The sequence below is a fragment of the Bacillus rossius genome, chromosome 2, assembly GCF_032445375.1.
Source record: "Bacillus rossius redtenbacheri isolate Brsri chromosome 2, Brsri_v3, whole genome shotgun sequence".
Lineage (NCBI taxonomy): Eukaryota > Metazoa > Arthropoda > Insecta > Phasmatodea > Bacillidae > Bacillus > Bacillus rossius.
Genome location: NC_086331.1, coordinates 63,416,153 through 63,440,732, shown reverse-complemented (window position 1 = coordinate 63,440,732; position 24,580 = coordinate 63,416,153). Strand labels below are relative to the sequence as shown.

General features: G+C 36.6%; 1 protein-coding gene across 5 annotated transcripts in view; it reads right to left on the bottom strand.

Annotated features, from left to right (window-relative positions):
- LOC134529327 (protein son of sevenless) overlaps window positions 1-24,580 on the bottom strand; it is a 386,073-nt gene that overhangs the window by 314,071 nt on the left and 47,422 nt on the right. For all 5 annotated transcript variants that reach the window (XR_010074532.1, XM_063363274.1, XM_063363275.1 and 2 more), the window contains exons 5-6: window positions 22,094-22,300; window positions 2,590-2,730 (exon numbers count right to left, since the gene is read on the bottom strand). Coding sequence is in view for 4 of the 5 variants with exons in the window: in XM_063363274.1 (XP_063219344.1) it covers window positions 2,590-2,730; window positions 22,094-22,300 (348 nt within the window). In the remaining variant the exon portion in view is untranslated. The remainder of the gene's footprint in view (window positions 1-2,589; window positions 2,731-22,093; window positions 22,301-24,580) is intronic.

Below are 24,580 nucleotides of genomic sequence, written 5' to 3'. Positions count from 1 at the left end.
CATCAAATTCATGTTTTGCTGTTTGAACAGGTAAACCATTGTGGTTTCCAATGAATCCAGCATGTTTGAAACAGTTGTGAATGGTACTTTGTGACATTTTATTCCAGGCATCATTAACCATCAGAATTGCATCTAGCACTGTTATTTTCGTAGAAGAGTTGTTTTCATTAGCATCAAGACAATCATTTTGAGCACAAGGTTTTTTCTAAAATTAGTTTTGAGTGATCGTATTATTCCCTGATCCATTGGCTGTAGTACTGATGTTGTATTCAGCGAAGGAAAGCAAGTGTTATAGACTTTAAATCAGTAACTTTTGGATGCGCCGGGAAATTATCAACCAGCAATGAATTCTTCTTCTTCTTCTTCACCAAATCACGATCCCAATTTCGAAGCCATTTTTCAAAAAGCTCTGACATCATCCAAGCTCTACGAATGTTAGCATAATTGACAGGTAACGATTTGACACTGCTAAAACATCTTGGTTTTTGTGACTTTCCAATAACGAGCAATTTATTTTTCTCTGTGCCACTCATATTTGCTGCTACCATGACAGTTATTCTGTCTTTTGACAATTTGCATCCACTACAATTCTCACCTTTAAATTTCAAAGTTTTGTCCGGCATTAATTTGTAAAACAGTCTAGTTTCATCAGCATTAAAAATTTCATCATCAGAAAATTGTCTTTGTAGATTCGGCCACACAGACATCAACCAGTTTGTTGTTGAATTTTGATCCAGCTTGCAGAACAATTGAAGTCGAGAATACCAAAACGCGTGGCAAAAATATTTGCCTTTTCGTGTAGCATAAGGCCACTGACAGGTAGTCCCTTGTTTCTCGTGATTTTAAACCACTGAATTAATGCTTGATCAACATTTTCTTGTCGCGATTTTCGAAGCCTCTTCGGTTTCAAAACATTTGAATTGAACGATTGCTTAGTCCGGTTCTTGTTTTTGAAAATCATTGAGATTGTTGAATGACCCACGCCAAATTCCTTTGCAAGAGAAGAGTTTGATTCTCCATTTTCTAATCTGCATATAATTGTACCTTTCTCCTCAATCGTAAATGCTTTACGGCGTTGAGATGACATTTTTTCCACAGGATATCACAAACAACAATGCGTGACCTTCAAGTGTCAATTACTCACTGAGGTTCAAAACAAAAACGATCCACGTGCCTCGTCATTGGGAATTAATGAACATTGCCGAAGGTGTAAAGAATCATGTTGGTCATTATAACCGGACATAATTTATTAAAAATGGGTCACAGTAAGCAACATGTCACTGTAAGCATAGTCATTATATCCGACTTATTTACAAAGAATTTTATATGAAAACCAAATTTCATTGTGTTATTACGTCATAATAGGCGGTTCGTCAATATAGGCGGAGTCATATTAAACGGATTCTACTGTATATTTTTTTCTTTTCTCTCTCTTCACTCTCTATCTCTCTTTATAGCTAATGGCAAACATTCAGTTATTGGATAAGTGTTTTTGTGAGATTCACTTCAAAGAGGAATATAGCATCTAACTTGAGTGGAAACCAATTGACAGCATACCATTTTTCAGGCAACCATGAAACTCTTGGGAGCTGTCAGTCGTATTTAAGAGCCTGCACTGGTGGACATAGCCATTTTTGCCAGTATTTTTTTGAACTGGTTCACGTATTTAGGTAGTTAATATTTTAAAATAGAATGCACAAGTTATCAAGTAAATTTATAGGATAGTTATTAGTCAACTGTTCTGATAGGGTAGTTTCTTTAAAATTAAGCAAAACATTCATGTAGGAATTTATTACTGCCTCTTTTTATAACATTTTTTGTAAGTTCAATCCCTCCCAACAAAATACAGATAATCTTCAACACAGGGGTAAGTTAAAAAAAAACAGCAGCGTTTAACAAGGGTTCACTGTACTTGTTAGTGTTTCCAGTTTTATTGCGCTGGACAGATATTTTGCAGTACAGCAGCATAACAACGTATGTATATTTAAATTCATTTAATTTTTAAGTGAAAATTACACAATACATTTAAACAAGAAAGGTAGTTTAAATAAATTTCCATGCAAATCCTGAACTACCCAATAGCTAGATTAAAGTGATGAGTTAAATTATTTATTACATTCTACTCATATGCTATATAAGGCAATCATTGTCTACACACTAAATCACATCATTAGCATGCAGTAGGCAAATGAACCAACATATAAACCCTAGGTGAAAGTAGGATTTGGTACCTCCATGAAAGAACACTGTTACAAGATCTATCTCTAAGTAGTCAAATGTTTTAGGGTTACAGCAACAATAATTTTAGATAGCATTTTCCCTACAAGAACTTCATTATTGTAGGAGACAATAATTAAATCAAATAAATTTTTAAAACAAATTACAATTTTTGTATCTAATAAAAGTGCAACTGTAAATTTCAATTACAAACAATGTTAATCATGAATGAAAGTTTTTAATCTTTACAGCTGCAATTTTTAATAAGAAAGTTTTTTAATAAAAAAAGAAAATATTACGGGTATTCAAATATGTTTAGTCTCACAAAAATTTTATCTTCAATATAATTAGCAAACAAAAATGTGCACTCACTTCTGCTAATTCTTCAAAACAACTTCCTATAGCTGGAATATGTTTTTCTTCACTTATTTCCACCATATCCTCCAAAGAACTTAGAAGTGTTACTGTTAGCTCATATATATCCATTATAACACTAAAAATTGCATCCAGTTCCTAGAAAAAAGAGAAAATATATTAAAAGTACAGTTTTAGCAACAGTATGAAAAATTTACTAATACAGTTATAATATTTCCGGTACTATTTTTTATTTTATTTTTATTTTTACGATTATACCCTGCAAAGCAAAGTCCAGATTGTTTCACATGAAATCAGGGCACATGTCATCATTGGTCATAAGGTTTTCTCAAGATGCTGCAGTTTTGACAAACAATGCATTCAGCCACTGCTCTAATGAAAACCCTAATTTTAGTCACTCTTTAAGAAAATAGTAGATGCCTGAAGAATAATCTCATAGTTCAGATATGTGATATTTAGAAGATATGCCTTCCCCTCAGCTTCACTGATATAATTTGATCTCTGAAGAAGGGGAAAGTATCAAAAACAAAAATCACGGCTCAACTGTCAAGTCCGCAGATAGATATCAGTTTCCTCATGCACCATAACTTTGCTGAAATCATTGCAAAAGTACTTAGTATTTACTTAAAATCATTTTATAATAATTTCTTGGTTTAAGTGATTTGAATACCTGATTCAAAAATTTTACTAAATGGTGCATGTTAGTCAAACTGCACTAAATAGCTAGGTAAAAAAGTAACTACAGTTATTTAAAAATTGAAAATATCATAAGCACAAACAAGTTATCTGTCTCTGAACAATTATAATGCATGTTGCTTTGTCACACTCATATTTACTTTTCATTTAATTATCATCCACTTCCATCATACACAACAATTAACTTTATTCATAGATTAAAGATGATAATGCATTCATAGACATAAAAATTAACATCAAGTAATAAAGGTGGTCCCGCAAGGAATCTTGTATTTTAACAATTAGTTACAGTAGTGCCACTTCATAAATTAACTTACATTAAATCCTGGTTGAATAATACATATAGTACATAAATATATGTATGTGTGTATGTATGTAAATATTTTTTACATCTCATTCACCAGGTCATTTTAAGTTTGACAAAGGAATCACCATAGCCTATTGTAAGGAACAACTCCACCATTTTCCTGGAAGTATTTTGGGGAAATCATAGAAAACCAAAATCAGGACAGACCAGGATTCAAACTGGGGTCCTCCTGAATGCAAGTCCAACGTCTTAAAGTTGCGCCACCTTGCTCAGTCCTCCTAATACTGTTTGGAACCAAAACCTCTTTATACGAGTCACTATAACATGCCGCAAATTCGTGTGCTCCTAAGGCATCTCACATGCCTTTACTTGTGAATACTTTCTCATACAAAAAGATGCTAACACAATTTTAACTTCTTGAGTTATATTTTATTTTTCCTCCCACACTTGAAATTACATGAAATTGAAAACACCTAAAAGTTGTTGTCGACCAGGGTCTACACCCCTCTTACAAGCCCTATGTGACCTGCCAAATGTTACCCTTCCAACCCGCCAAACAGTGTTTGAATCTCCTGCTAACATGTGTGTGTTTGCATAACTTGTGTAGTCAGTGCCACATTCCCATATTATTTTTATTTAAACATCACCTTAATATAATATTGTCAACTTATTTTTAATTACTGCCCCAAGTGTATGTTTCTCTTTCAGTAAGTAAAAAATACAGACGGAGAAGTGGAATTTGGAAATGCAACCTGTTCCAAAAAAAACAAACATATTTTATATATTTTTAAATCTAATTAATTCTATATCTAAACGATGTTACCGTAAAAAGGCACATTTCATTTTTATGATTTTTAGTAAAGGTTTGTTTTTTGTTTGTCTTTGGCACAAATTTTAAATTGACTTAACAGTCACTTTAGTTCAGTGATTGAACACTTTCTGCCACCATTGTGCGCTGCCCTCATCACAGTCTCTTGAGATCACCATCTTCAACTTCGCACTAACTGATCAGTTTCCATCTGCTGCTTAGAGTAATATTATTAAGCCTTTCTTTGTTTGCTTTGGGGCTTACCTCGGTAGGTAGACTGATTGACATAATTATTTCATTTCTCAGTTCATGGCTTTATGAACTTAAACGACTAACGCTGAACTTAGTCCAGGTTACCTAGTGACCTGGACTAAGTTCAGCATTCCACAAAGTATTCCAATTCATTTCTGATGAGCTTTATAAACTGTTTTAACTATTTAGTTATATAACAACCAATGTGTATATAAGCTGCCTAAATCAATTGAATCTTACCAGGTGCCACTGTGTATTTTTCTGAATGACCACAGTATCAATGTAGTTGAGACTAAGATATGTATACAATGTCTTCAGAGCCCATGTAATCAATGACGATCATTAACGGTAAAAGCGTGCCCAATGCATAGAGCTGGCCAGGTCCTGTGGTTGGATGAAAGGAGGGAACTTGGAGTCTTGCACCCACACGGGTCAGGGTGGCTACCCAATCCACAAAATAAAACTTCCTGACTTTTCCTTGATTTTTCCATGTGAAAAGTGAGATTTCCCTGATATTTATAACACTCATTTAAACATTCAAAATACATTTCCTGGCAAGCTAAAGTATATGGTATGTACATAATTAAGGCATCTGTTACATACCTGCATTCCAAAATCGTTGAAAATTTGATGGACTATCAACAAGGGCAAAATAAATAAGCTTGTGTCTGTGAAAGTTAGTGTCAGTTACTAACATCTAATCATCCTCTAATGTAAATAGATCTTCAAAACCAATTTATCATTTTGTATAAATTTCCAAACAGAAAACTTACTAGTCATAACACTATACTAATTCACTAAGTATTTTTAAGAGACACAATTTCTTCATCAATAAGTGAAGCTTCCTTTTTTGCTTCTTCTAAGAGTTTTTGTTTTTTAACAGCAAGATCTTCAACAGCCATTGCAGTATTTTTTTTTTTTAATTTCGGCATCATTATTGCCTCTTTTTTAACCTTCATTTTAGATGTTGCTTCCTTATAACGAGATTGAGAGTTTCGGGTAGCATGAATGACTTCCTTAGAAATATTGGATATAAAGGCGTCGACTCCACCTGCTTCTGTTACCCCATCATAAACATGTATCTGGGCTACAAGTGATTCTTCTCTGAGCTTTCCACTAAGCACTCGCAATTAATTGAGAAACCTCTCTCTAGATTTGCATTTCCATGCGACCAGATGAGGACAAATTTAAGAAAGGATACTAGCTCATCACAATTTGGTTGAGAGGCTACAAGTTTCATCCATAAACTATCCAATTTATTCTCTTTTCTTACAAATGTCTTCATGGTGTCCTTCACATCTTCTGCATCACACAAAACCCTGAACTGACTCTCAACTCTGTCAGCTTTTTTCCCTGAAATCCAGTTGTTTTCCACCAAGATTTTTAGCGTCTGCTTTAGACGTTTGTTTCACAGAGTTGGTCGTACTACAACATCTGGATCGAGACAGGAGATCCTCTCAGTCAGAGAGTATTTAAGAGGTGAGCGTTCCAGCATTTTCTCAAAAAACATTTTCAAGAAATTCCTACAATCATTTTTAAAATGCCGGATTTCCAGTTCAGATGCACTTTTGATTTTACGCAGAGAATCACGAGTTGCATAACCAATATCAACATGCATTGCTCCCAGTAAACTATTTTTATCAGAAAGATCAATACCCATGACCTTACAAGAAGAGTCCAGCTTCTCAGATTTGACAAATTTTGTCATGACATTTTTCACCAGTGAGTTTAGTGCCTTGAACAATAGAGTTGCCGTTGGTGCATCAGACTGAAAGTCGGTCAGGAAAGGCTCTACAGTGGAAGCCAATGAATGGAAAAAAGTTAGCTTGGAAAGTAAAAATTTATCTTTCAGTAGTTCTGACACGACTGAGAAACTGTTACACTGCGGAACTTTTTTTTGGTTACTTCTACTACATACTTTTCTAGAAAAGCCACAATTATCATTGCTCTTTCTGCTACATTTGTGTTTTCCAACCATCGTATGGGACAAAATTTCAATGGGAAAGTAGAAGGGCCAGAATACTGAATATAATCACTTCTACGCGAAGGCACATTTTTAAATAAGAAATGCAGAGCTCTCAGAAACTCCATTACCTTCCACCACACATGTGCCAATATCCAAAATTGATGCAATACTTGGATCTTTCTTCAAAAAGTCACGTAAATCTTTCATAAGCTTAACATTAACGTATGGCCCATCCATTGAAACCCGTACAATTTTATACAAATCAATCTCACTTAAGGCATAAGTCAAGGCTTTTAACAGGTCTTGTGATGTTGCATGCCCAACAAATGCAGAACAAAAATACCTTGTAACTACACAATTGGTTATCTCATTACAGAACCTAACCATAACATCCATCTGACATCTTTGTGCCACCTTGTTGAGAGATTCATCGAAACCAATCACAATTTGTGAAGCATCTGAACAAATTTTAACAAGTTCTCTATGGAAATATGGTGCTAAACCATACACGACCAGATAAGAAATTTTTGTCCGGTGTAGCTGCATTTTTTGGGCAATCATAGAATCAGGAAACATAACCTTTAAATACGATGCAGTTAGGTCCGCACTGCGAACTGACATATGTGACATAACTGTTAAAACACACAAAATGATCTCCGCACAAGTCACATTTTCATTCATAATAAACCTATTCATACCACATGACTCTTGCCTAGATTTAACCTCACTTACAGCTGTAGTGTTTTCTGATATATTTGTAACAGCAGTAGCTGCTGGCGTAGAAGACTGCTGCGAAAATAAGTCAGGTGTAATCTCAGATCCACGAGGTGATTTATCAGCACAATTAAAAAATACGTCCAATGTGCATCCCGAACCCGAAAGCTTTGTTATCGATTTATGTTTCTTGCCATTTAAATGACTCCTCACTGCAGTCATTCCCATATTACTTAATGAAAAGGTTGTGTTGCAGAAACTGCATGCCGCAGAGAATGGATTTTCTATTACCGGACGAAGCCATTCCTTTAACCGCTGATCAACAAGCCAGTCTTGTGAAAACTTGCACTTATAATTGGCATTCATTTTACAAGTCACATGAAAAAATGTACCTTCTATTATACACAAACATACTGCAACACTGCAAAATACAAATAGAAGCCAACCATTACAATAGGCCGCAAACATACTGTACCAATAAAATGTGAACACTTTTTGCTAAACATAGTTAATTATTAAGGCCACTCCAACCCGCTAGTTAAGAAAATATATTTGTCCGCGTGGGTGGCACAAAACAGCCGCAACGGAAAAACTACATATTAAGTAGTTACTAACAATGGTATGGCCCGTGTAATTCATAGAAACAACCAAGCTTTACATACACATCCGCCATTTAAAAAAAAACCTGTAAACACTAAACAACATTCCATTCTACTCGCGACTGCGCAGTTGAGAGGTACCCGAAAGGCGCATACAAGTGCGCATTGATACGGCCCCGCATGGCGCATACATACCATGCCGCAAAATCCCGGCGCTACAAGTGCACGCTGGTAAACACAAAACACGAAAGTAAGTAAGCTAAGGTTTGTAAGGCACAGGGCCAAATATCCATTATTTTGACGTGACAACGCCTAATAAATCGATGAACACTGGCTGCACGCATAAAAATTGTCCCACTACGGATGTCCCACTACGGATGTGTTTACGCATGCGTGGCATCTCTCTGGTATGTTGCGGACGGTACAGAGAACTCGGCCAGCACGTGGCGGCGTACTGGTTCGAGGTTATTGTTGTGCACCGCGCCACGGGAGTATATTCGCAAGGAAATGGCGTTCTTACAAGTACGTATTATTTTAATTACTAGTTTAAATCAGCATATTTAAACAGTGTTGTATGAATATTGTTTTAGCTGTGTAACTAAATATTTATTGCTGGTATGATACTTTTCACGCTTTAGTTTGACATTGGTAATTATTTGTCATGAGTTATTATTTGATCAACTAAATCACACACCGTATTATAGTTAAAAGCCTACGAGCGTGTAAATATTACGAGTCCAACAGAGAATATTTTAGTTAAAAGAAATTCAAACAAATATTGTGTGTGGAATATTATTAATTTATAGCATCTGAAACAATAATTCTCAACATGGTCTCGTGGCCGTGTGGTTAGCATGGATGACTTCCAATTCAAAGGTTATCGGTTCGAATCTTGGCAGCTGCAAATTTTTTTTTTGTACTTGTAAAAATAAATACGGCACACGCAACATTTCAAAAGTAATAAATATATTTGAATTAATGAATGCAAATAAAAATAAATTTTAAATTAAATTGTACATTTCATTTCACTCCTTATTTGTATCCATACAAAATAGTAATAATTCAATAAAATTGATTCAATTTTATTCATAAAATTATGCAGAGGTAGATTTTATCATACAAAAGATAGAAATATTAAAAAAAAAATTTCTTCCTCAAAGAATATAATAATTTTATAGCCTAAATGTTGTGGTTGCAAAAAACCTATTACGGCTCAGTCTCAGGCCGAATATGATATTTCCTTTTCTTCTGGATCAATCATTTCATCAATGTTTTGTTATGACAATGTCACGTTAAACTATCGTCCGTAAACCGACTTTACAGACAACAATTTTTTTTTTTAATTTATGGGTATTATATTTTCTATACAAATTCTGTTGTTCCATGTATGTAGACCCCCTGCAATTTAAAAATAAATATATTCAGATAGGCAAAAAAAAACCTCCTGGTTTTAAGGGAAAAATCCCTGAATTTTCCCTGATATTTCCAGGTGATAGTGAAATCCCTGATATTTACCAGTTTTCCCGGTGAGTGGCCACCCTGCGGGTCTCATTATGGCATTGTTACGAGAGTCTCCGCCGGGTCCACGTGCCCCTCCACGGGGTGGAGACCAAGGTAACCGACTGCGATACCAATGTATTATAACCCCTTATTTCCCTGGGACATCAAAGTAAATAAAACTGGTTTATGGGAAGTCCATCTCGAAGAACAAAATAATTTAACAGCTGGGTCATTCCATGTCAGTTCATCCAGGGCATGTAACCCATGTTTTTTTGATTTTAATAAAAATTGGTTCAATTGTTAGGTGACAAAAGGCCACTTAAAATCCAAAATTTTAGATTTTTATCTCAAATATTTCCTGATAAATCGAAGGTTCCTTTGTAACCATTTTTGGCCTAAAACAGGTTATGACAGCATAAATTGGTCAGTATCTGTGTTTCCTTGCTTTGTATTTCACTGTAATACCAATATTTCAAAATAAGAACACTTTTCCTTATGTAAAATTCTCTATAGAATTCAAATTTTGCCACCAAATTACTATATCTAGAATGGTTTGTAAGTTATAACAGAATTATTAACATGACTGATGTTTCATGTATCATCTGCATCCTTTATTACAAAATAGACTGTATCTCAAAAGGCAGACCTCACAAAAAAATGAGCTTGGTACTATGTGAAAGAGGAAATTTTCTATAAGACACATTAAAAAAATAGTGGATTTCTGCTGCAGTGTTGAAAAACAAAATGAAAATGACTTGGTGACGTAAATGGGGCCCCTAACAAAAGGCAGCCAGAAGATGGAAGCAAAGAGGATCGAATATAAGGGTTGTGTATGTCCCATATTTTCCGCATATTACACAAGGATTTTGTGCAAATTTCAAAGTCTCTAATTACCTTCCTTCCCTGTGTTATATCCCTGTGTTATCTGCAGAGCCATGTCATGTGACTGTACATATGTCATTTCTGCATGGAGTCTGCCTGCTAGCTATAAGAGAGGGGTTCTTTGATACTTGCTCTGTTCCCCTTGGCATTGGTTTTTTTTTCTGCTTCATCAGAGGCAGTTAAGAGATAGGCCTAATATCAATACAGAATAGTGGCCCATGAACAGAGGGGCAGAGGGGAGGAAAGCAATAAAGATAACTACGGTCCGAGATAAGGCGTGTGTCTGCCACCATGCAGACTACGCTGTGTAGGCCAGTCTTACTGCACTGCCTGTGTATAATGTTAGTGGAAAGTCTTAGTTCATTATAAGTTGGATGAGAACTAAATGGCTACCAGTACTACTAAACTAAACTAGAATTCTGTTCTGTTGGGAATGATATGCATGAAGAATGCCATAAAGAGTGTTATATTAAAACAAAGGGAATCAAAAGATTGGAATCACTTTCCAAAGATATTCAAACTCTTCTTGTGCTGAGAACAGGTATTTCTAAACATAATTTTCACACCATATGTTTTCATCACAAATTGTTTTATATTAAGAAGTATGAAATGTTTCAGACATCATGTTGTGATCCTATGAAAGTGCATAGTGTTCCAGTTAAACGTTCTTTGCGCACAATCTCTTTACAGTGCTATAGAAAAGCAGCAGACAAGGGACTTAATTTAATTCCTGGTAAAAAATTATGCTCCTCATGTAGGAATAGGTTGTATAATATTCAAGAAGTAGGTGCACAGGTATCTTCAGAATCATCTGAAAGTGACGTTGCAGAGGGTTTAGAGATTCAAGCAAGCATTAAAAGAAGAATCCCTTAGCTTACTTGACAAAAGTTTGGAATATTTGCAACAGTCACCAATAAAACTGCATGCTGTACCACAACATGCAAAAGAAAAATATGGGAAACGTAAAATACAAGAGGTATCATCAGCTGTAGCAGACAAAATATCTAAAGTATTAGATGTACAGTTTCCAGCCACATCAACTAGTGAAAGTACAGAATTACAGAGGCATGAAGTGGAACAAAAGGCTGCCGATTTAAACCGTTTGGGAACTTTAATAAAGCAAAAGCTGCCCACAATGAATAGACAAAGAAAATTACAAATTCTTACCCATATTCCTCAATCATGGTCCATACAGAAGGCAGCACAAGAATTTGGTGTTTCTGAGTACATGGTAAGACAAGCAAGACAACTTACACTGGAAAAAGGAATCTGCGCATTAGTTCATCCCACAGGTAAGAAGAAGTTACCTGAAGAAACTGTGCAGGTCATTCAAGATTTCTATCAAGATAATGAGTTTTCCAGGGAAATGCTAGGAATGAAAGATAAAGTTAGTATATCCAAAAATGTTTACAAACAGAAAAGACTTTTGCTATGCAACATGCATGAGCTGTATTGTTCTTTTAAGGCAAAATATTCATCTCTCAAGGTAGGGTTTTCAAAGTTTTGTATGTTGCGTCCTAAATGGTGCGTTTTAGCTGGAAGTTCTGGAACCCATTCTGTCTGAGTGTGCACTATACACCAAAATGTTGAATTACTTCTTCACTGTCTTGGTGTAGGTGAAAAGTATAGTTCACTTATTTTGTATCTTGTATGTGACATTTTAAATCCTGCCTGTCTGCTAAGACAATGTGAGCAATGTCCTTCTCCAGATACTCTAAAGCAGCATCTATATCATACTTTAGACTGTGATCAAGATGATGTGATTGAATATTAACAGTGGGTCAGTACAGACCGAACACAATTACAAACCCTTACCTCAAGTGTAGAAGACTATGGAAATTTTAGTACAAAAAATGGAACTCGTCATACCCCATTCCTATATCACAAAGAAACAATCGGACTACCTCAAGCAGCTGAAAGAGAAAATAAGTGAAAGAGAAGTTACAGCTTTATTAGATTTCAGTGAAAATTTTTCCTTCGTTATCCAAAATGAAGCACAAGGATACCATTGGACCAATAGTCAATGTACAGTTTATCCAGTAGTCATTTACTACAAAAATTCAGACAATGCTAATTTGAAAACAAGCAGTCATTGTTTTTTGTCAAATGATTTGGATCATGTTTCCATGGTGTATAAAACACAGTCAGAAATTTTCACATATGTTAAAAGACACCTGCCTCATGTAAAACACATACATTATTTCAGTGATGGTTGTGCTGCTCAGTACAAGAACTGTAAGAATATCCTCAATTTGTGCCACCACACACAAGATTTTCAGCTCACAGCTTCTTGGTCATTCTTTGCCACAAGCCATGGCAAATCATCTTGCGATGGAATTGTGGGAACTGTTAAGCGACTGACATCAAAAGCTAGTCTTCAACGACCATTCCAAGACCAAATTACATCAGTGTCTAAGATGATTACCTACCTACCTGCAATGAACACATAACAGGTATTATCTTTCATTACATTGACAAGAATGATGTGGATGACGTTCGTTCGACTCTACAACAACGGTATACTATGGCAAAGACAATCCTAGGCACAAGAGGGTTTCACAATGCTTCACCAATATCCCAGTATGAAATAGGAATGAAGAAAACAAGTCAGGATAATGCATATTCCTTAGTTTTCAATTTTGCTACAGCAGCTAGCAAAGACCCTGGTGGTACGATATCAAAACTGTATACTGGTTGCTATGTGTCTTGTGTGTATGACAAAAAATGGTTCATTGGTGTTGTAAACAACATTGATAGGTCAGAAGAAGATGCTCAAGTAACCTTTTTGCACCATGCCGGTCCAAGTGCTTCCTTTTACTGGCCTTCACCTCGAGACGATGTGTGCTGGGTTCCTTTTGCACACATACTCACCATCTTGCAGGCACCATCAACAAGCAGCTTTGGCAAAACTTACAGTTTTTTGAAAGAAGACTTGTGCAAGTGTGATATAGAATGGCAGCTTTAAAAGAAAAGCAATGCAGTTTGCTAATTGCAAAAATTGGAGGATTGTGCCTGTAGATTCTAATTCATTGGCAATAGATTTGTGTAAGTAGGGAATTTTTTTATGTGTACATAAAGCATTAGTAAGCGATTATCGAGTACATTACATGTTGTCAGCAGATAGCCACTATTTTTTTTAATGTATCTTATAGAAAATTTCCTTCTCTTTCACATAGTACCAAGCTCATTTTTTTTGTGAGGTCTGCCTTTTGAGATAGTCTATTTTGTAATAAAGGATGCAGAAGATACATGAAACATCAAGTCATGTTAATAATTCTGTTATAACTTACAAACCATTCTAGATATAGCAATTTGGTGGTAAAATTTGAATTCTCTAGAGAATTTTACATAAGGAAAAGTGTTCTTATTCTGAAATATTGGTATTACAGTGAAATACAAAGCAAGGAAACACAGATACTGACCAATTTATGCTGTCATAACCTGTTTTAGGCCAAAAATGGTCACAACGAAACCTTCGATTTCTCAGGAAGTATTTGAGATAAAAATCTGATATTTTGGTTTTTAAGTGGCCTTGTGTCACCAAAGAAATGAACTAATTTTTATCAAAATTAAAAACAATGGTTAAATTTTCAATTTTTGTTGGGTGAACTGACATGGCAAAGATGAACACTGGGTGTGTAACCACATCCTACATCTGCTGGCAGTCAAAGAAGAATGAGGCGAGACTAGTGTGCATGTGGTGTGCTGGTGCTAGCAGACAAAGATGGTTACAATTATTTTAAGGACTAGCTTGGATGAAAGAATTTTAGCACACAAACAAATGGGTAAAAATTAATACACACCATTCAAATAGCAATTCAAGTTACATAACTCTTTAAATGATTATTTAAAATAAATATTAAAGCAAGCCTCAGTACGAGTGGTTTGGAATGTTGGTAGTCCGTCGCTAAGGTGCAATTTAATTAGAACTGAAATTGGTTCAGTTCGAGCAAACTCTGCCACATATCCACATCTGGCTCTGGTAAGCAGGAAGTATGTCTGATTGTGTTTATGCCTAATTTTGACTAAAACCTGTGAAATGGCACTGCATCAACATTACCTGCATGACTTGGAAACAGACATCTGGAATCAAGGATTCTTCAGTGGTTGTCAACACAGAAACACATCTGTATTCTATCACCAAATCATCAGTAGGGGTGGTTATTCATTACTGGGTTTGGTCCTTGCCTGTTCCTTTTGCATGATAATTGCATGGGTTCAATTCTCTGCAACTGTTAGATGCATTTTATTTCCTCACTATATGGTGCCACTTTCACCGCAGTGTGACCTGACGGCCCAACGCTATTATTACCAGCAGTGGTCATTAACATCTTGCCTTGAATCCTGCACAGAATTTCAGTCCTAAATGGGAGGGGGGAGGGGGTGGTAATGACATGCATACACGAACTGGCCGGGTGTCAGTACTGGAGACTGACAGGCAGTTCATGCCATGTGGTAGGCCTGGTAGCTTGCCTGCCTCCATCATGTCACATAGTATGCCTCCACAATTGCCTGCACATGCTCTTCTACGGTTTCGTCAGAGGTTTCCATGCTACTTTATAATAGCCGGATAGTGGTAGGTTGTCACTTTGCACTATCGTAGTCTGAGTCTTTCCGGTCACTATGTTTACATGAAGCCTTAAACAGTACATAATGTTTGGTATATGTTTGTTACATTTTGTGAGATTCTCTACTACAATATCAGTAAACTAATTTTTATCTTGATTACTTTGCTCAGACTGGCCTAGAGATGGTACACTGGTGTGTTGTATAGCATAATGCTGAATGTTTTAAATAACTTGATCCAACTGCATCCAAAAAACTGTGGACCATTATCTAACAGTAGTACTCTCGAATATCTCTACCTTGGTAAGAAATCCATCTCAAGCATCTTGACTATGGTTCATGTGCAACAGTTTGATGAGGGGAAGGCTTCAACCCACCTTTTGAAACTATCAGTGATTACCACCAAAAATCTACATCCCAATGTGGATCAATGGTAAGGACCCATCAAATCCAACACTATGGTAAGAAAAGGTTCAATATATTTCCCAGGTAGTTGCTGTATTCTTTCACCTGATCACCATGTTTGGTGATATTGGCAGTGTCGGCAGTTTTGCACAGTTCCTCAAAAAGAAATTGAGTTCTGGCCTATAAAATAACTCAAGGATCTCATGGATCTCATGGACAGCTTGTTCTGTGCCACGGCCTGCTAGAAAATATCTGATCACATCCCCTGTGGTGCAAACGTTAACCACGACTGCTCGCTGCCCTAAGGTCGGACTTGTGTAACACCTGACAACTATGTAATTTATGCATTCCTCTTCCTCTTCTCATTGCCTCATCAGTCAGCTGTACCTGAAGCACAATTGCTTTAAGTCATTGAAGGTTGCTCCTAGCTCAGGGTGTCTACTGAGTTACAAAAATAAAAATTAGTGACTTTTCTTGACTTTTTCATGACAATTTCCACTGAAGTGTGACCACGAAACTTGTCAAAATGGTATAATTTTTAAATGTTATAAAATTAAGTGTAGCCTATACCTTACATCAAAAATAAAATGAAAAATTGAACGTTTACTTTTCTTTATCAAAATATACAGGCGTAAGTGCTGGAAAAAAAGACATAAGTTAAGCCTATAAATGAAGGTTAGTTTGAAACTTAATTGAATAAAATTAATTATATCTGCTTTCCCGCATACCAATTTTTCGTCGCACTTTAAGCGCTAAAACACGTTAACATTTGTTGGCAAACATTTTCAGCACATGATATCATAGAAAATATTACAATTCCATTCCGTAGCACTTTTAACCTCTTCGACAATGATTTCAGTCTGAAAATAAAATAGGGCGGTAATTTAGGGATTTTGTTGTTTTGTAATTTGTAAACATAGTCGTTAACAAAACGAAAACACGAAAATACATCACACATTTTGTGCACAAATTTTTGGCTTTCTTTTATCCTAGCCAAACATAAATTTACATTTCGTACACACAAGCAAGCAGTAAACAATCGAACTCAACGCTAATAGTTCGATTATGAACGCTCGCGCTCGCCATTTGGCCAACAACTTATCGATATGGACGCGGGTCGCGCGCATTGACGCTTTGACAGCTGCAATCGATTATGTGCGATCGTTGTGCGATCTGTAGAATAAGAATGAAACTGACTATGCCGTGACCGCCACGGAACGAATACCATCCTTTTTTTAAGCGTGTAAGGTACGAGAATTGAATAAATTACGTTTTCACAGCATTCTATGTGAAAATTATGACGTTGCACGTAGGAGAATAGAACCTGTAAGCAACATTTTGAACGGGAATTTAAAGTAAACGTCTTATGGCGAAAATTTCGGGACTGGCCTAGTTAAACACGGGAAAATGTATTGTGTGGGAACATCTTAAGCGACGATTTTCCTGAAAATGCAAGCTGCCAAAAGCACAAAAAATATGGTATATACAAGATCAGTGCACAAGAAATACACATTAGCCTTGTAATTAAATTTTTCTTGACTTTTACCAAAATATACTTAAAAATGGTGACTTTTTCGGGACTTTCGTGACCTTTTACAACATTCGTGACTTTCGTGACCTAGTAGACACCCTGTAGCTAGAGAGTGGGTGTGGTAGCAATGCTTAGCATGCTGAGATTGGACATGACTGGGCTCATGTCTGGAGTGGTTGTATTTGATGGTACAAGTTTATCCCACTTGGCATTGTCATGAGTCTCCATGGTGGAATTGGAGTCATGGATCAGTTTGTTGGCAGTTCGTTATTTTTATCCTGGACCTATTCAAAGATAAAATAAGGCCTTGCAACACAATTGCACATTTCATGAATTTCAAACTATGTACCTGTATCATTGCTATCCACTTAAGGTCAGTAAACAAAATTAACTGCTGTCCTATGTGTGACTTGTACCAACTCAGAGCCCACACCATTACATAACATTTAAAATGTACTGCCGCCCTACGTCATTGAACTTGGCATATGCATATTCAATTATTTGAGTGGTTAGGAACATTCGGAGTCCTTTCTTCTTTACATTGAATATTACTTAACAAAATATAACAAATATTTAAATAGAAATTTAGTCTACTGAAAAATAAAAGGAAAGTTATTCGAGAAAATAATTTTCTCAACTACCAATTATGTATTTAAATTTTAAAAAGGAATGATGCATGCACTTAAATATTTCACCCCTTGCAGCACACGCACATGTCACATTAATGATGGTGAATGGTGGAAAGAGGAGGGGAAAGCTACATTAGGGTGGTAAAAAAAACACACAGCCTCTGAGCCCTAGTCACATGCAAGATGGAAGTAACGTGGTATTATTCCAAACGTACCACATACTGGAACTATTTGAGTCAGGTCGTGTGCAACAAAAGCATTAATACTGGCGGATGACTGATCCACACCCATCAGGTTGGCCATCTTGCATGTGGAATAGTGAAAAAGTTATATCTAATACAGATGGTAGTGAGATTATGAACATAAATGTTCTCATCTCTACAGAAGCCCTTGAATGCCATTTAAAATTTTTAAGTCACTGCTGGACAAATTCAACAATTATCCTGGCCTGGCTGGCCTTGGAAAGCATTTCTTGCAAATAGAATTTCAAATAATCAGGAAAAGACCCAGACAAGCTAGCATTATTATCAGGTCAAAGGACAACCCAGCAGATATATGGTGAAGGGGACCAAGTTGTACCAGTAGACAAAAGAATCTGCGGCTGTTTCAAATCATGAAATATTGTCGATAATTATTTCTAGAAAAGACCCAATTGGTGGGCTTGAATTTTGTACTTGCACAAAGCTCTATGTGTTTAGATTTTGATCATTTAAAAGAATGATAAGAGCACTAGCACACTGACTTCAGTTTATTAATTCAATCAAGAACTTTCAGAAATATTCACAGGCAGTATCAATCTCGGTTGCTTAATTGAATCATTCAATAATGATGGTACTTGAGAACACATAAGGTCAAAAGTTTTCTCAAGAAATAAGATCGTTCAAGCTCAATACATAGTACCAAAGAGAAGCAAACTGCATTCCTTAAATCCATTTTTAAACAAAGTTTGTCTGGTTCTGAATGGTGGGTGCCTAAAAAATCCACAAGTCACAGAAGACCAAAAGCATCCAGTAGTCTTGCCCAGTATCATTTCACAATGCTCATTCACATTGTAATAGACACACACGTTCAACAACTACTCTCGATTATCCACGGTAATGAAGCGGGCCGAGGCCGCGGATAACCCAAAACGCCGGCTAATACACTTTAACCATTTTTTTACAGCGCAATGAAAACAAAAACGGTCAGTCCCCACCCTCCTTTTCGTGTAAACGACCACGGCCGCGACGGAAGGCAATCGGAAGTACGGTAATGTGTTACAGTGAATAATACTAGTAACTTATGTACTATTATGTGCCAGTATACATACGTACAGTATTAGTATATCATTATATGAAATTGTACGTAGTAATTTATGCAATTGTTCAATATCTTTGTAGTTATGTAAGAAAAAAAATATAACAGAAGCAATAAAACAAACGAACAAACTGTTTGGGGTAGATACATAATGCACTTTCACATCTCATTACTGTCAAATAAACATTACATACACACTCGTTTTACTTACGTTTGGTGCACACACTGCAATTTTCTGTTGATTTTCCGGCCGTTTGGAATAATAAATGAGGTACAGTCGAGTGCATTTAAGTAAAATGCTTCAGGCAAAAAAATCTCGGCCTACTAGCCCACGTGTTTGTCACGTAATGTAAACAAGAATTCAGGAAAGATAGAATGTTAATTTATAGACATTTTAAAGCATTAAAAAACACGCAAAAATACTCACACATATTAAACACGCAAAAATTCTTTAGGCCTACACAAATAGAATTGGCAAATATGTAAACATAAATGCATGTACATAGGTGTAGTAGGGGTACATTCTACTGTACAGCTGTATGTACGCTAAACAATACAGGCTACTTTGATTGAAAAAAAATTGTAATAGACTTATGTTTTTACGATGTGCTTTCTTTTCTTCTAATCGCACTACAAATTTTTCTTAAGGTAAGTTTGTCTGACAATAGTGTATCATTTTCCTGCTCTAAATAATCCAGCAAATTATCAGCCCATTCCAGAGCTGCTGAGTGTGTAATAAGCTTATGTGGAATCAGGTCACCATCACTATCGTCAGGAGCACTGTCATCTGTTTCTCCCGTGTGACCTTGGGCGCGTCGCACTATCTCTGTGTCGCTCAACATCTCGTAGCTTGGCAGAGTATAGTCCACTTCAAACCATTCGGTGGTGCAATCACTGTCAACATTCTCGCACCCTTCCATACGATGTAAAGAAGCCGCTAACTTCTCTAAGGAAAATTTGTCATCCTCAAACCCTGTGATATCTTCAATTTCAATGTCAGGGAAAATTTTCTTCCAAGATTTAGTGATGGTTGTACATTTGATTAAATTCCATGCTTTTGAAATTTCATAAATAGCATCCAGTACAGTTAACTTCTTCCAGAATGTCGAGATCAGCACCCTCGTTGATGTGTCGCCTAAGACTGCCCCTGTATAGTTTCTTCATTGTTGCAATAACCCCTTGATCCATGGGTTGAATGAGAGACGTCACATTAGGTGGCATATATTTAACGAATATTTGCCCATCGTCTGATATCAAAACTTCTGCACTAGGATGTGATGGCGCATTGTCTAGTAGCAACACAGCTTTGAGTGGTAGGCCTTTTGATTGTAAGTGCTCCCGCACTTGTGGCACAAAACTGTGATCAAACCAAGTTTTAAAAATTTGTCGATCCATCCATGCTCCAGTTTGATTAAAATATGAGACAGGCAAATTTGTTTTCTCAGTCCCTTTGAAAGAGCGTGGTTTTTTTGCCTTGCCTATTACACAGAGTTTTACTTTGTGAGTGCCGGTAGCATTTGCGCAACACATGGCCGTCAATCGTTCTTTGCTGGACTTGTGGCCCGGTGCACTACACTAGTCTGCTTCAAAAGCTAGTGTCCTGGAAGGAAGGTATTTCCAATACAAACCCGTCTCGTCTGCATTATAGATTTGTTCAGGCTGTAAATTTTCCGTTTCAATAAATTCTGCAAATGCTTTACAAAAATCTCTTGCTGCTGATGTATCAGCACTTAACTTCTCACCCTGAATCGCAATTTCTCGTATGCCGTGGCGCTGTTTAAACCTGGTTAACCAACCCGAGGAAGCATTGAATTCTCCCTCCATCCCAAGATCTTCAAAAAACTTCTTTGCTTGTTCTGTACAAATTACACCGAACACTTGAGTACCTTCTGCTCTTTTCTGACTAAACCATTCAAACATAGCTTTATCGAGTTATTCGTACGTTGCTGTTTTCATAGTATTCCTCTTCTTCATCACACTCATAGAGTCTGAAGCACTTGCATAGGCAATTATGTTAGCTTTGTTAATTCGCAAATCCCGTATTGTAGATTCCCCAATACCATACATCTTTGAAAGCTGGATAACCGAAGTACCAGCTTCCAGTTTATTTTACACCTGCAGTTTTTGTTCAATTGTTAAAACAACTCGTTTACGTTTGGAAGTAGACATCTTTCGCGCACGACTGATGAAACTTAATATTGACTGCGACTGTACAGCCAACAAGACAGCGCTGCGCCAGCCCGATGACTCACGGGAGAGGTGTAGGAATCGGAGCGCGAAAACAAAACAGGTGCGGACCTTTTATTATCTCGGTCATCCAACAGTGTTGCCACACCTCGCGCCACAGCAGTCTGCGCGACCGAAAAGTTATCTGTTAAAAATTATTCTTTCTTAAAAAAAAAAACGCCGGTTAAGCCGCAAATCGGATAATCCAACCAGGAGTTGACTGTACATGCAGGACCTCAAACAGTGTTGTATTACATTCGCTAACTCTATTGGCGTCTGAATGGTAGGCAATTAGTGAACAAGATTGTGTGGTGTGTTTCAAGACAAGGATTAAGGATGTCACTCAAATTAGTGGAGACCACCCAGAACAACAGGTCATTCCTCAAGGTCATTTATCCACACAGGAATATATTGTTGTGGCCCAATACACATCCGCCAGGCTAAATGAGGGTCCTCCAACCAAAGGGCATATTGCAATTTTTATGCCAAGGCAATACATTTGGAACTGGTAACTAATCTCACCACCAGTATTTTTCTGGTCACATTGTGGAGGCGCATTTCTCGCAGAGGAAGATATGTTCACATATACTCTGACATTGAAAATTATTCAGTGATAGAAAGAACATACAAAACTAATGGTAAATGAGATACAAATTGTAAGATACTGTTATACACAAAATAAATATTAACATTATATAATACTGAAAGAAACTCAGTACTCAGGGTGGTTTTTATCAATACAATCTCGTAGCTTAAATACTTCTACTACTGTACTATATTTCCTTATGTTTTAACACAGGAAATAGTATAACTTGTAAAGTATTTAACTAGATAATGACTAAGGCCATCTTACACTCAGGTAAGGAAAATGTAAGAAAACTTTGCAGGTAATAAAATGGAGAAATAATTTCCTTTGTCTTAGGTCACAACTTTTTTTAACAAGCCTAAGCCTATTCATGTGCAAAGTTTCTTTGAAAAGTTCAGATAAATAAAAACACAAATTATTTTTGTATTTGTATCAAGCATAAAACATTTCTTAAATTATAAAACCAAAATATGTATTTTAAAAAAGTTTGACTTCAATTTATTGCCAAACTAAGGTATACCTGTAACTTGAGACTTACCTTGGAGTCATTAACGAGTTTAGCTATTTCTTCTCTGAATACTTTTATAATCATGTGCAAATCTCGTAAATACTGTTTTTCATCATGAACCAGATCTTTGACTACTTCTTCATAAGTCAGAGATGTTCTAGGTGCCACTGGATCACTACTTTCCAGAATAGCAGTTGACATACCATCTTCATCTTGATAAAACATATCCATTAAAACCTGTTTATAAAACAAGATTTATAGCTTAAAGATCAAATCACATTCTGTATAGCCCAACTAAAATTTAACCACCAAATGTCACAGAGAGTAATTTTATACTCTTAAAAATAAAACTTAAGGCATTTATTTAATGACAAAACACATCTTAGGTACAACACTTAACTTATAAATGGAAACATGGAAATGTTTTAAAGCAAAACAAACAAAACTGAAGAAAATTACATAGGTTGAATAAAAATAATCACCAACATTTAACCATAAAAAACAAGCCTCTATATCTTAAAGACTGTGGCTGAATTTTTTTCATTTTCAAGTCTCAATCAACCAAAATATAGTTAAATTGGTCCAATAACTACAATAGGCCAAATAAATTTTCGATAGTAAAGCATTGTGGTTTAAACTATTAAAAACCATGAAAACTTAGATCTACTAGCATTACATCACAACTCACCACCTTTATAAAATGTTATTGTTAATAGTGTTATGATTATATAAATGTGTGATACTGCTATGTAACTTTGACACTTTTTTATATTTTGATTATGTAATCTTTCTATGGGAGAAAAAATAAAGGGCTCATGTATCTTGTGATACATAATCTGAACAATTATACAGTTAATCTTTCATTTGTTTTAATTCCTACAATTTCTGTAAAATTTCCTGTGCCACCATATTTTTAAACTTTTAATGAATTAGAAACAAATCACCAAGCTCTGAGAAAATAATAATAATAATAATATCTTTAAAGATAAGAGAGACTGCATTTTAGTTAATATTTTGTTTTTGGCTCATTACACTAAAGAAAGTATGCTTCTCTCTGAAACTGACATGGAGTAAAAATTTTTTTGTGTATTTTTATAGTTTGTGCATTTCATGAGGTCTGTTCTGCCTGTGTCAAAGGAAAATCCAGAGACTGTCCCTAAAATACACTGATAGTTACAGCCACAAGTGCAAAATATACCCGTAATCACTTTATCTAACTGAACACACACCCATATTAAAAACTAATAAATTTACAAAACAAGTCCCTGACACTTTTGTATAAATGAGTCAAATCCCAATTTTCTAAAAATCCTAAGCATTAATTGAAATCCCAAAGAGTTTTGGAATACACCCCTTGAATCCAAACCTAGGTCTAAGGGGTCAAAAATAAAATAATGTACAAAAAATTGAAAAATTTAACTATGGTATTGTAACATTTAACCCTTTAAATGTTTGTTTCACAAACTTAGTTTCAAATATTTTTTTTATATATATATTAAATTTATTTATATAATTATATGTTGACGTCCCTCGGCTTCTGGTCCCCGTTTTCCCGTTGAAATAAATGTCCTGTTATGCCCGTACTGCCCTCGTCGGAGAGGTGTGGGTCCAGGCCAACGTGGCCGGGACCGGGAAAGGCGGGACCTGGAGGGAGAGTGAAGTGATTGCGAGGAATGTTGGTAGGTTGTCGCAAGCAGAACACGGCATTAACGAATTTCACGAGCCGTCTTTTATTAACGCTTATAAAGTCCTGCCGCAGCCTGGCGGAACCGTCGCGGAACAAGTGCCCTACCACGGCGACACGGACTCCCTGATGACGGGGCGGTTCTCAAATACGTTTCGGCGCGAATCGTAAAGTTTATTAATGCTAGGCTGACCCAGTGAGAGAGGGCCCGAAGACGGAGCGCTGTACATACGCGGCCCGTTACGTAATGTTCCGTGGACGGCGAAAAGTTCAGAGACTCGTAGCACCACGTTCGCGTTGTAGAAACTGCCCGCTAGACACGTCTCCCGATGACTCGTAAGTTAACAATGCTAAGCTGATTCGCGGTGGCAGCTCAGCTGCCGTGACCGACTGCGGACTGAGCGAACGTTCAATCCCGAGCGCAACGTGCGCGGCTCGCGGAGCAACGAACACGTCTGTCTCCGCTCGAGACCAGGACGCGACTGCCTCTCCCCGCTCGCCCGCGGGCCGGCGCCCGCGGGTGGCGGGGAGGGAGGGGAAAATCGGTTGGCGTGGGAGAGAGCTCCGTCCCGCGGCGCGCCAGGCTGCAATTACATACTATGGCGAAACACTTCAAAAAAAGTTATTGAATTATTTACAAAGACATACACGAGACATTAATTACACAGCGAACTTGCACAATGAATAATAAATAAAATAAGTTAATTACACACATTCAAATCCCTTAATCGTTTACAAATATATACACACTGAAATAAAAGATAAAGTCACATAGAAAAACACTCGTTGGCATGCTAGGGCGCACGCGGGTGCGTCCCTGGCCGTCGCACACA